Below are 13,257 nucleotides of genomic sequence, written 5' to 3' on the forward strand. Positions count from 1 at the left end.
TGTTGTGTAAGGAGGCACCGTCTCCTTCATGGAGTTTATCCCATAAGGAGCCTCAAGCTGTTCACTTCAGTCTAAATTCTGATGTCTATTTTTGAAACGACCCTGGGACATGACCTTTCTACCCGCACTCCTCTGCCAACTGTGTGTGTGTGTGTGTGTGTGTGTGTGTGTGTGTGTGCGTGCGTGCGTGCGTGCGTGCGTGCGTGCGTGCGGTGCGTGCGTGCGTGTGTATGTGTGCGCACGTGCGTGGCCAGCAGGCCATAACACTGTGACACGGTTATATGTAGCAATACTTCACATTCATGGCAGCTTATCAGGACTAATTTTGGAGCCAGGATCTTCCGGCAAACACGAAGAAAACAAGGACACTTCACCCCTAGGTTAGGTTAATGTAATAATAGGAACAGTATGACTCCAGGGCCATTTTAGGACATATCCTCACACAACTACTTGTCACAGGACTGTTATATTCCGTTGCAGGACAAGGGTGTGAAATAGGTGAGTACACGCGTAAGGCATGCGGAAATGATGTTTGGGGGTTGTCATCATATGAACAATGACCTAACATCAGTAATTTACAAAAAAACATTCCCATGGTCCTTTTCGGGCACTTTTTGCAATTAGCCCAACATCCTCGCAAATGACACCATGTGCAGAAACGTTTATTTTGTATCGTTTTATTTATCCATGTGTCAAATTCACCCATATAGCACTGCACACAGTGGGTGGGGTCTAACGCTCAGCACTCATTAAGCAGAGCCGCATTGAGTTATCGCATTGAGCACACGACAGTGAACTGTTCTGTGGTTGTTGTATGTAATAAAATACAATGCAGAAATACAATTCCCACATATTGTCCAAAGATCTCCATATATGGAGCTGACCTGTTCTGTTGATATGACCCCCCCCATGCCAAAGCGCCAGCGCTCGCCCAGCAGTCTGCTGTCACCAAGGCAGATGCGTGCACGCGACCTCACTCTTTAGGGCGACGTCGCATCTCGCCCTCAGGCGTCTTACAGGTAAGTAAGTGTACGTTACCAAATAAGCGGGAAATATAAAGGTAAGACCAGTGCATATTATTCATGTGGTGTACGCACACAGGCATGGCAGGCAGGCAGGCAGGCAGTGGGCACGTATACGCACGCACGTGCACACACACACACACACGAATACACACACACACACACACTTACTCTTGATGGGTATAATGAGCTGGGGGATGACGGGTAGGATCTTGGTGCCTCCATGTTCCAGCATGTCATGGACGCCCTGGCGGGCCAGGAACTCGTAGGGGTGGGCCGTCTCACACAGCCCGTCAAAAAACAGAGGCAGGTAATGGTGGTAGTCCAGCTTCTCAATCTCCACCTGAGAGCACACACACACACACACACACACACACACACACACACACACACACACACACACACACACACACACACACACACACACACACACACACACACACACACACACACACACACACACACACACACACACACACACACACACACACACACACACACACACACACACACACGATCGATAAACATATGATTAGTCGTGATGGCCATAACAATACTTATTTCATTCCTTGCCCCTTTCTCTTTGTTTGTCCTTGCATTTTTATCCAAACTTCCCTCAGAGCCTAGTCTTAGAGTCTACTACATGTCACAAACACAGACGTGCACGGCGTGTGTGCACACACACAAACACACACAATATTGTGAGACAGCTGTTAGGTTGATCATGATACTGCGACATGTGGCATCCTGTGCGCTGTGCTGACACATTAACACCTGTTGTACTCCATTCACAGGATGGGCCACTCTACTCCCCGCACGCATGCACGCACGCAAGCACGCACGCATGCACGCACGCACGCACGCACGCACGCACACACGCACGCACGCACGCACGCACGCACAGTCCCACACTAAGACATTCTCGTAGCCTATACAGACCATGCTTGATGCTGTGTTGTGTGTTACGTGTGGGGAAACAATGTAGGCGAATGCAACAAAAGAAGTCAGTGAGTGTTAATTTGTGCACATACATTATGTATGAGAAAGCATGTTCATCTACGAAGCCATTACTATTTATCTCTATGTACATAATGGTTAGTGTGTGTGTGTGTGTGTGTGTGTGTGTGTGTGTGTGTGTGTGTGTGTGTGTGTGTGTGTGTGTGCATGCCTGTGTGTGCCCGTGCGTGTGTGTGTGCAGCATATTTAATACCCGAAGTGGTTATGATCTGCAGCACTGTGTCCTCGTGTCACTATTGTTGGGTTGGGGGGGGGGGGGGGTCATGTAATGGAAGCCAGGTCCATTGGGATCATAAGCAAACAGCCCCGAAGCAGTAGACGTTCTGCAAGAGTCCAAGCTGGCTGAGACACCCCTTTGTTCACATCACACATACAGTGTCCACACAAACACATACATAAATATATAGGTCTATATAAATGCAGCCTCACGCACGCAAACACGTGCACGCACGCACGCACACACGCACGCACGCACACACACACACGCACACACACACACACACACAGGCACCCTGCCATGGTTATGCCGGTTGGTGCTGAAATGTCACCAACACAGCATCGCTTGGTGCTTTCAAGTCTCCAGCCTGCGGTCAGAGCCCAGACTTCAAAGCACAGCGGAACCCCCCCCCCCCCCCCCCTCCCCCTGCCCACCAACTCCTCCTGACACACGTCTCCTTACGGGTAAACACGCGGGAAGAAAGACAGATAGAGGGCCAGAGAGAGATGGAGTGAGATGGATAGAGAGAGAGAGAGAGAGAGAGAGAGAGAGAGAGAGAGAGAGAGAGAGAGAGAGAGCTCACACTGTTAGCACAAGAGAGACGCGGCTGATTGCTCTGAGGCAATTTGCTGGCCAACCTTGACCTTGCCTTGCGCTTGGTCAAGATCATCATTGTGAGTCAGACAGGCTGGAGACGAGAACAAAAGCAAACATGAGAAGAGAGGAGTAGAGAGGAGAGGAGAGCAGAGGAGAGATGACTCTGTACACATGCTTATTAGCCAGTGGCATGCAGCACACTGGCGTACAGGCTGCGAGCTGAATTTCTCTTGACCACAGAAACCACTCTAGCAATGCATCCCACAGTGGACTGGAAACACATGGTGATGAGCACACAAGCTGACAGTCATGAAAACTGAAGACATTTGAAGCTGGTCTGTGCGTGGCACTGTAGACCTACATATAGGTTATCAATCCTCAGATCTACGCCTTGCTGGATGTGAGGATCTCGCTTTGGCTGCTGTTGGGGCGATGCCAAGGGAATAATTACATTGAGAGTATTAGTCTAGTGTTGTTGTTCGGCTAGCTCTGAACTGTGTGATGCACTTAATCAAAATCACATAAACAAGCACTCGGGGACTGGCTGAAGATTCTAGTTAGCACTGAAAGAGTGGGGACAATCAACGCACGCACACACAACATACACAATGCACACACACACACACACACACACACACACACACACACACACACACACACACACACACACACACACACACACACACACACACACACACACACACACACACACACACACAAATTCCAAGAGAATCCTAATCAGCGGCCACGGTAACTCTTGCATCCGTTATCGATTGTCCAGCCAGGTTTGTTTGTCTTTGGGAGCCTGTGGGAACCCCCCCCCCCCCTGCCCCCCCCTGGAGCCCTCGGAGTCAATGAGAGCGCTGCAGAAAGACACTCAGCCAAGTAGCAGCAATTAGCCCGAGGACACAGACACAGACCTGGACGTCTCTTCTGGTCAATTAGCCCGAGGACACAGACACAGACCTGGACGTCTCTTCAATTAGCCCGAGGACACAGACACAGACCTGGACGTCTCTTCAATTAGCCCGAGGACACAGACACAGACCTGGACGTCTCTTCAATTAGCCCGAGGACACAGACACAGACCTGGACGTCTCTTCTATTAGCCCGAGGACACAGACACAGACCTGGACGTCTCTTCTATTAGCCCGAGGACACAGACACAGACCTGGACGTCTCTTCTGGTCAATTAGCCCGAGGACACAGACACAGACCTGGACGTCTCTTCTGGTCAATTAGCCCGAGGACACAGACACAGACCTGGACGTCTCTTCTGGTCAATTAGCCCGAGGACACAGACACAGACCTGGACGTCTCTTCAATTAGCCCGAGGACACAGACACAGACCTGGACGTCTCTTCAATTAGCCCGAGGACACAGACACAGACCTGGACGTCTCTTCAATTAGCCCGAGGACACAGACACAGACCTGGACGTCTCTTCAATTAGCCCGAGGACACAGACACAGACCTGGACGTCTCTTCAATTAGCCCGAGGACACAGACACAGACCTGGACGTCTCAATTAGCCCGAGGACACAGACACAGACCTGGACGTCTCTTCTGGTCAATTAGCCCGAGGACACAGACACAGACCTGGACGTCTCTTCAATTAGCCCGAGGACACAGACACAGACCTGGACGTCTCAATTAGCCCGAGGACACAGACACAGACCTGGACGTCTCTTCAATTAGCCCGAGGACACAGACACAGACCTGGACGTCTCAATTAGCCCGAGGACACAGACACAGACCTGGACGTCTCAATTAGCCCGAGGACACAGACACAGACCTGGACGTCTCTTCAATTAGCCCGAGGACACAGACACAGACCTGGACGTCTCAATTAGCCCGAGGACACAGACACAGACCTGGACGTCTCTTCTGGTCAATTAGCCCGAGGACACAGACACAGACCTGGACGTCTCTTCAATTAGCCCGAGGACACAGACACAGACCTGGACGTCTCTTCAATTAGCCCGAGGACACAGACACAGACCTGGACGTCTCTTCAATTAGCCCGAGGACACAGACACAGACCTGGACGTCTCTTCAATTAGCCCGAGGACACAGACACAGACCTGGACGTCTCAATTAGCCCGAGGACACAGACACAGACCTGGACACAGACACAGACCTGGACGTCTCTTCTGGTCAGCGTCTCAGCAGGAGAGCAGTGGTGGACAAAGTACATACTCAAAGTACGTATTCAAAAGTACAAATGGCGAAGTACATTTTCTTTCTGTAGCTAGCCACGGATGTTAACTCGACATTCGGAACCCGTGTGCACTGTATTAGTCTATATTTTTCAATTGATAAGAGTTTTAATCCCGTCTGTGTTGGATTCTGTCGGAAGTTCCCTGTATTTCTCAATGGGTGGCAGTGCATGGCGGTGGCGGGGCGCATCAGGTGAAAGCCAGTATTACACTCGATGTAAACATGTAATGGAGGAAATAAAACTGCGTTCAGGCACAGACAGGATTAAAACACATAAAGTCGGGGCCGCAGCGGCCCCAACTTTAGAGCTTCTTGTTGAAACAAGTGGTTAATTAGTGAATTGTGTAAGTTTGTCTACTCAAGTAAATGTACTTATAGTTACTGTCAACCACTGCAGAGGAGGAGCCAGTAGCCGTTGTGAGCAGCGGCAGTGCTCATTAGATCATTGTTAGCGCCACCCCTGGCGGGCGTAGGGGTCCGAGGGAGAGGAAAACAGCAGGTTGTTTGTTGAAAATGGAATACCTCTGGTGGGTGTGGGGTTTATGCATGTGTGCAAACAGCCTTAGTGCGTTTAATGTAGGGAGAGAGAGAGAGAGAGAGAGAGAGAGAGAGAGAGAGAGAGAGAGAGAGAGAGAGAGAGAGAGAGAGAGAGAGGGAGAGAGAGAGAGCCACTGTATATTGTGTGTCATATCTGACATCCGAGCTACCAGGCCAATCAGAGAGACCCCGCCATATAGGAGGACACCGTGCGCTATAGCTGCTGCTCCTGAGGTAATTGCTGTGGACTATACCAAAATGTTTTAACCCTTCAGCCAATAGCAAGACAGCTGCTTATCAAATTAAATGGCAGCAGACATAGATACAGCCCCCCTGGGTCAGCAGCAGTATATGCAGTGTATATGCTTCTGTATTTAGAGCCAGCTGATGAGCTGCGGGAAGTCACTTTAACCAGAAGAGGAGAAGAATCTGGCCCATTCATACTGTGAGAGCAATTCATTATGCTGTCACCATGGGCACACTCCTTTTGAGCATTCACTGTAGCTAGCTGTGCAGGAACGCAAGGCACATATACACTGGTGCACATGATAAAGTATACATAGTACAGTTGGCAGGATTATGAAAAGATGTTGTGTGATGGCGTGTGTGGAAAGCACTACATCATACACAGTGGAATACGCTCCCTTATAACGTTATCAACCCACGGCAGCGCTTTTTAACGTGATTATTTTAGGAGCAGTTAGGGGTTCAGTGTCTTGCTCAAGGACTCGACAAAAAGCCAGGAGGAGCCGATGATGGAACAGGGGACTTCCTGGTTCCCAGATGGCCACTGTACCTCCTGAGCCACTGAGCCACTCTGATTAATGATGATTAATTAATGATGCTGTGATGCGCTGCATTAAGGATGAGGCACACATGAGTCGAATGGGTTAAGCGTTGTCTAAATAAATGTTTTCCAAACAGTGGGTCGGGACCTAGCCTGGGTTCCAGCCTGATTCGCTGCGTTCCGCGGATCTGAAAATGTCTCTGTGCTACTCAGTCTGGACAGTCTCCTATTCTCCGCAGGTAGGCGGGACATATGAAGGTTGAAATGGAACCGTGGCTTCTGATTGGTCTGTGGTGCTCATTCATTAAACTCACCCCACACGGCCGTCATTTTGTACTACTGAATCGTTTACTTTTTACAGTAGGTTTTTACTCTCAAGTCTCGAACGGCGCTATGGACAGAGTGGCGCTGGCTGATGACGTATCAGCAACAACATGGCTACGTAAAAGTTGACGTTATGAAATGCAAGTCAAGCAGCGGCTGTCCAGACTGAGTAGCGCAGTGACATTTTCTGATCCACCAAACGCAGCGAATCAGGCTGGAACCCAGGCAAGTCGGGACCCATTTTTGGGTTGTGGACCCATTTTCATGGGCCGCAATTGAATATCCCTTTATTTTTCGTTTCCTACATTTCGTTTTTTTAATTATTGAAAGATTTTCAAATATTTGACAGTCTCAGATGTGGTGATACACTGAGCAAGGGTACGCTGTACAGATTTATTCAATACAGCAGCTCAGGGAGTGCACTCAGAACCCATTTAGGACGCAACCCCTTTTAGTTGTTGCTATGTAGGATTATATAGCAAACATTAACATAACATTTAGTTTAGTTGTTGCTATGTAGGATTATATAGCAAACATTAACATAACATTTAGTTGTTGCTATGTAGGAGTATAATATAGCAAACATAACATTTTTGCAATTTTTGAATAAAAGATTTGGAAGGTGTTTTTAGAATCTGCCTCAGTCCTAAATATGTTAAAGTGAGGATGTTGTTGTGTAGGAGGGGAGGCAGGTGAGGGAGAGCTGTGAGTCACCGTCACAATCTATTCTGACAAACTGTCTTCCTCTGACACGTATTGTTAGCAACACAGTAGAACTGTCATTTGCATTTTGCAGTGACATAAAATGCAACGATGGATGTCACAATTCTAGGACTGGAGAGAATGATTCGAAATAGCGACAGGCATAATCTTTTTTCTTTCTTTCTTTCTTTTTTTTGAACTAATGACACCTATTCCACACATCAACACCAACACACAGAGATGAAAGGAGAATGTGTTTTTGATGTGCGCTGGCAAGTCAGCAGTCCAAATGTCATGTTGCAGATTAAAGGCAAAGACGGCACTGTTAGCAACAAACATTGGCTGGAGTAATTGAAAGAGCCGAGCCCTTAGATACTGTTCCACCGTACTGCTGAGATCCTGCTAGACAGCAGGACATTGTAGCGTAGCCATGGTCAGATCCTTGCACTGGTGTGAAAAGTACTCACAATTTTTACAAAAAATTTACTTGAGTAAAAGTACTACTAAATTATTAGTATAAAAATGTACTTAAAGGGATAGTTCAGAATGTTTTAACTTAAGCTGTATGAAATACTTGCCATTAGTCAACAGTGCCACAGTGGTTGCAACTGTATTTATTGATTGCCCGAGTACCGTGGTGGGAGTTCTACGGAGCACCTGAGTGGCCATGGTAAGAAAAGTAAATTATCTGGTCCAGACGAGATATTATCTGGTCCGGACGAGATAATAATTATCTGGTCCAGACGAGATAATATCTGGTCTGGACGAGATAATAATTATCTGGTCCAGACGAGATATTATCTGGTCCGGACGAGATAATATCTGGTCCGGACCAGATATTATCTCGTCCGTCCGGACCAGATAATTATTATCCAGATAAGTTATTTTTCTTACCATGGCCACTCAGGGGCTCCGCAGAGTTCTGCTCTGGTTTTGGTGAAATATTAAGTAGTTCCGGTCATTTTGTGGGGGGCACAGGGGGCCATACGCATTAAAATTAATTAATTCACAAAACTACCATCATGACCTATTTCTACCTATAGTGCAACTTTCGTTCATTTTTGACCCCTCTATCACACAGAACTATGTTTTTTGTGTCCATATCACTACGCCCAAAAAATAGTTCCATGTGATAGAGAGGTAAACGTTGAACGAAAGTTGCGCTAATATTTTAGAAATAGGTCAACAATACAATGGCTGCGGTGATAAACGGACACAGACAGCCCTGTGAGCAAGTTGCTATGAACAAAAATAATGAAAGTGAGTCTGTGCAGGTGATGATCAAAGGGACAGAAGGAGAGAGACGTGAACACAGTGAAGGCAGAGAGAGAGAGAGAGAGAGAGAGAAATGAAGGAAGAATGGTGGGATGGAAGGATGTGAGGTTGGAGCCAGTGGAGAGACTCCATGGAATCTGTTCCAGTTTTAAAGGTGAAGCAGCTAAATGAATTAAGCTCAGATTAGGACTCAGTGTGCACATGCGTGAATAATGTGACCGAATAGAATACAGTGGTTTGAGACACAAGGGGGCCATGGTCATTTTTCAGTTTTCACATATTATGAAACTACAGAATGTAAGCTATCATATGATGTATTGTTCATTTAAATTGGAAAATATTTGAAGAAGATATGATCCTTTGTATGTGCGTATGTGCACAATAGGTGTGTGTGTGTGTGTGTGTGTGTGTGTGTGTGTGTGTGTGTGTGTGTGTGTGTGTGTGTGTGTGTGTGTCTGCGTGTGTGCGTGCGTGCGTGCAAAAGAGAGGGAGGGACAGATGTGTGTGACTTTGTGCGCACATGCACGTGTGTGTGTGTGTGTGTGTGTGTGTGTGTCTGTGTGAGCGTCTATGGTGTGAGTGCGTATGCATGTGTGTGACCGTGGGTGCATGTACATCATGTAAGTGTAAGTGTATGTGTATGTGCACTCCAAGCCGGGACACCCTGCCACCTAGACGGAACTAGGCCAGAGGAGTGGAGAGAGGAGGGGTGGGGAGGGGCAGAACAATGGTGACAGGAGTGGGGGAGAAACACATTAATTTTCCTTACCAGGAGATCCCTCTCTTTCTCAGTGTGTGTGCATGTGCGTGTGTGTGTGTGTGTGTGTGTGTGTGTGTGTGTGTGTGTGTCTGTGTGTGTGTGTGTGTGTGTGTGTGTGTGTGTGCAACTGTGTACACCTGCACACTGGCGTGCACTATGCACTGCAGGACGCCGAAAATAAACTGTGCGACAGTTCAAATGACCCATAGCAGTCCTGGAGCTCTGGCCAGCCGGCTTTTCTTTTCTCCTTTCCTAGTAACCTTGATTTTAGCCCTGCGGTAATTACAGCTCAGTGGCTGAGCTTGAAAACAGACAGACAGAGTGTAATCAACGCCGAGAGAGGAGCGTAATCAGCATTTCCCCCCCCTCCAATCAGCCACCGAAATCACTGTCTCTAATCCGCAGCCAGCCAGCCATTGATGGCTTTGATTGATAGGCTGGTTTTGCTATCTGGCTGTGGGGGTCTGCGGGGAGCAGAACAACAAGGCAGCCGCCAGAGAGACACAGCCTCAGCTTATCAGCTATCGCTACATTTGTTCCTGCTCTCCCCTCGTCGAGTTAGCCTGGGCCTTTTCCCTCGCAGGCTGCGGCTGCGGCTCCCCTCTCATTTATCATACAGAAGAATTAAATGTGGACACTTCAAAGTACTTCCACACACAAGGGTCCCCGGGGGCGCGTGTTTTCTCCCTGTTTAAAATGGAAGGGGCCCATCCATCACAGGCTGTTTGTGACGGAACCGGGAAGCACACAGTGTGTTTTAGTGTGTGCGTGTTTGTGTGTTTACAGTATTGTCAGTCAGTCAGTCCGACACACACACACACACACACACACACGCACACGCATGCACACACACACACACACACACACACACACACACACAGTACATGTGACACGTGTGCACATGTGTGTGACTGCACATTAGATGCACAAGATGAGATAAGCGGGGAGAATCATGCCTTTTCAGTACCCAAAATACCATGACCGTAGCATATCTCGCTTTTGATAAATCTGGCTTTTCTGCCTCTTACTGTACTGAAAAATACACACAAATGTTCAAACAAATATGCTCATTTTCAATGAGCGCGTGATGAATGAGCGCCATTGATTTTGCGCACGGAGCCAGAACAATAGAGACCAAGACAAATGTTTGGCTCCGTTGGAGATAACAAAGCTGCTGCACATGGCAGGCTGCATGGGACATACTCTGATGGTTCCAGGGTAAGATAAGTGACTGAGGTCAAGAACAGAAAGTGATTAGTGTTCTCTGTACCTTGTCTATTTGTCTAGTTCATTTCCATGTTAATCCCCCAACAGAGAGGACTATAGTATCAAATCAAAACGCTGTGTGAACCTGGCTGGCATTAGGGATGGGATAATCATTGTTATCATTAAAACGTTCACAATAATCATATCACAGAGATTTAAATTTATCATGAAATTGGTCGTCAAACACTGGACATGGGTTGGCGCTGGACCTTTTTCCCCGTCTACACCAAATGTCTTTGTCAAAAATAGCACAAGCTATGCGTTGTGAGCTTGTATATGCTATTTTTGGCTAATGTCCCCTCAAAATATGAGGTACAAAAGTGGAGTTTTAAGCAAAGTTTGAGTATCGCAATAATATCGTTAATCACAATAATTGTGGCCACAACAATCGTGACATTAAACTTTCATATGGTCCCCTCCCTACTTGGTGTTAAAGCCGTTTGACCGTTTGACACGAGACCCACAAGGGTCCATTTGGTCACATTTTTACAGTTTACAATAAAATTAACATGGACGATTTTACAGTATATTCTAAGCCAATCATGGCCAACACAGAGCCAATGAAAGGCTCAGAGAGCATCAGGGGCTTTGGCAGTGGTGGTAGTGGGGTGTGTGTGTGCGTGCGTGTGAGTGCGACCGTGCGTGTGCGTGGGTGCGGAGATGGGGGGGTAAGCTTCCAGGGCACAGCAGCAGAAAGCGTCTGTCAGGGTTTGTGTCCAGCCCCTAATGGGATGTTCTTGTTGTGCCAGCAGATCAAACCTCATCCTGTGTTCTGGACCACAGATCAAAGAGCCACTCTACAGTACCAGATCAGAGAGAGAGAGAGAGAGAGAGAGAGAGAGAGAGAGAGAGAGAGAGAGAGAGAGAGAGAGAGAGAGAGAGAGAGAGAGAGAGAGAGAGAGAGAGAGAGAGAGAGAGAGAGAGAGAGAGAGAGAGAGAGAGAGAGAGAGTTATACCAAGGAGGAGGTGAGGGGACGTGCGAGAAAGTAAGGCGAAGAAAAAGGAAGTAAGGAAGTAAGTCACATTTACACTCAAAGGCCCGCAATGGAAATAAAGCTCTTTTTGATGTTGTGTCAAAACTAAATAATAATAATAAAACAATTAGGATGAACACAATCAAAGAAACAAAAACAAGTAGGCCTGATCAAATCCGGACTCAGCTACAGTATAGGTAACTAAACATCAAAAGGAAGGAAAGAAATTAGGAAGATAAGAAAGGCTGAGTTAGGGTGAAAGGAGGAAAAATAATAATTTATAAAACAACTGAAAAAGTGTCAAGATGGAGGCTGGGTCTGTGGTAGTTATAAAGCTCCTATACAGAATGTTTTCAATGTCTTGTTAAAGACAATGGCTGGGTTTCCCAAACAACACTTCTTACACCATGGTGTAAGAAGTGTTGTTTGGGAAATCCAGCCAATGGAAGTAGACTAGAGATGACTTCTAGTGCAACAATATACAATTAACGTCTGTACGTACTGTACTGTAACGTACTGTACATGCACTATACAGTGCCTATACCTTGTGAAAGTTCACGCAGGACAAACTACTTGCACTGGTAATAATGCTTTGGGTGGTCAAGGCAGATCCCCAAACATAAGCCTCTAGCAACTGGTATTATGGGCCACGTCCACCGCTTTTGTCCCGGCTGAAAACGTCAAAGCGCTCGCCTAAAAACGCCCCAGCTGAAAAGATTTCAGCTCAGCCAGCATCAAGCTGAGAAAAACGGAAAACGCAAAACATAAATGCTCATCTTCTGGCGTTTTCAGAAACCTGGCGCTCCCATTGTAAACAATTCTACATAAATTCTAGTATGAGCCATGAGGGACTTGTATACTGTAACAGTAGGCGTGGTTATCTGGTTCCACTGAGAAATTGGCCATTTATTTTTCCCATAGAGAATTACAGCACATTACTGTACTGTACCATCACTCTACTGTACTGTCACGCCTGAAATCATCATACAGTTAATATGTATGTGTGTGTTAGGCTGCACAACAGCGTCGGGCCTCTCTGCTGCTGCTGGTCAACAGGGAGCTCAGAGCATGGCTGTTCTGTTGGACCATTAGACGTGAGTGACAGTCCGCTTGCTGTGCATGTGAGCCTGGGATCAGGGGGAAGACCATAACGAGCTACCGTGGCAGGTACAGTATCTGCAGTAGGACATACAGTACTCTATAGAGCCTCAGCATTGTGGACTCACATGCTCACACACACACACACACACACACACACACACACACACACACACACACACACACACACACACACACACACACACACACACACACACACACACACACACACACACACACACACACACACACACACACACACACACACACACACACACACACACACACTTTCATGCACCTGCTGGTAGAAAGATGTCTTCCCCCTGTGATGATGATGCCGTTGATAGCCATTGGCTCCTGTGGTTCAGCGGTTTCACTCGAGGCCTTTCCTTTGTCAAATGGACTAAATCTAAGGAACAGGGTTGTTGCAGAGAGCTGACTAATGTAGTCTGCACTGCACAT

At 47.2% G+C, this 13,257-nt stretch overlaps 1 protein-coding gene across 1 annotated transcript in view; it reads right to left on the reverse strand.

Moving 5' to 3' along the window:
• The window catches only part of pacrg (PARK2 co-regulated), a 191,487-nt gene that overhangs the window by 111,859 nt on the left and 66,371 nt on the right, over positions 1-13,257 (reverse strand). The window contains exon 3 of the mRNA XM_083791936.1: positions 1,194-1,365. Within this exon, the coding sequence (XP_083648062.1) occupies positions 1,194-1,365 (172 nt within the window). The remainder of the gene's footprint in view (positions 1-1,193; positions 1,366-13,257) is intronic.

The sequence above is a fragment of the Protomyctophum parallelum genome (assembly GCF_964188405.1).
Source record: "Protomyctophum parallelum genome assembly, chromosome: 20".
In the NCBI taxonomy this organism is placed as follows: domain Eukaryota; kingdom Metazoa; phylum Chordata; class Actinopteri; order Myctophiformes; family Myctophidae; genus Protomyctophum; species Protomyctophum parallelum.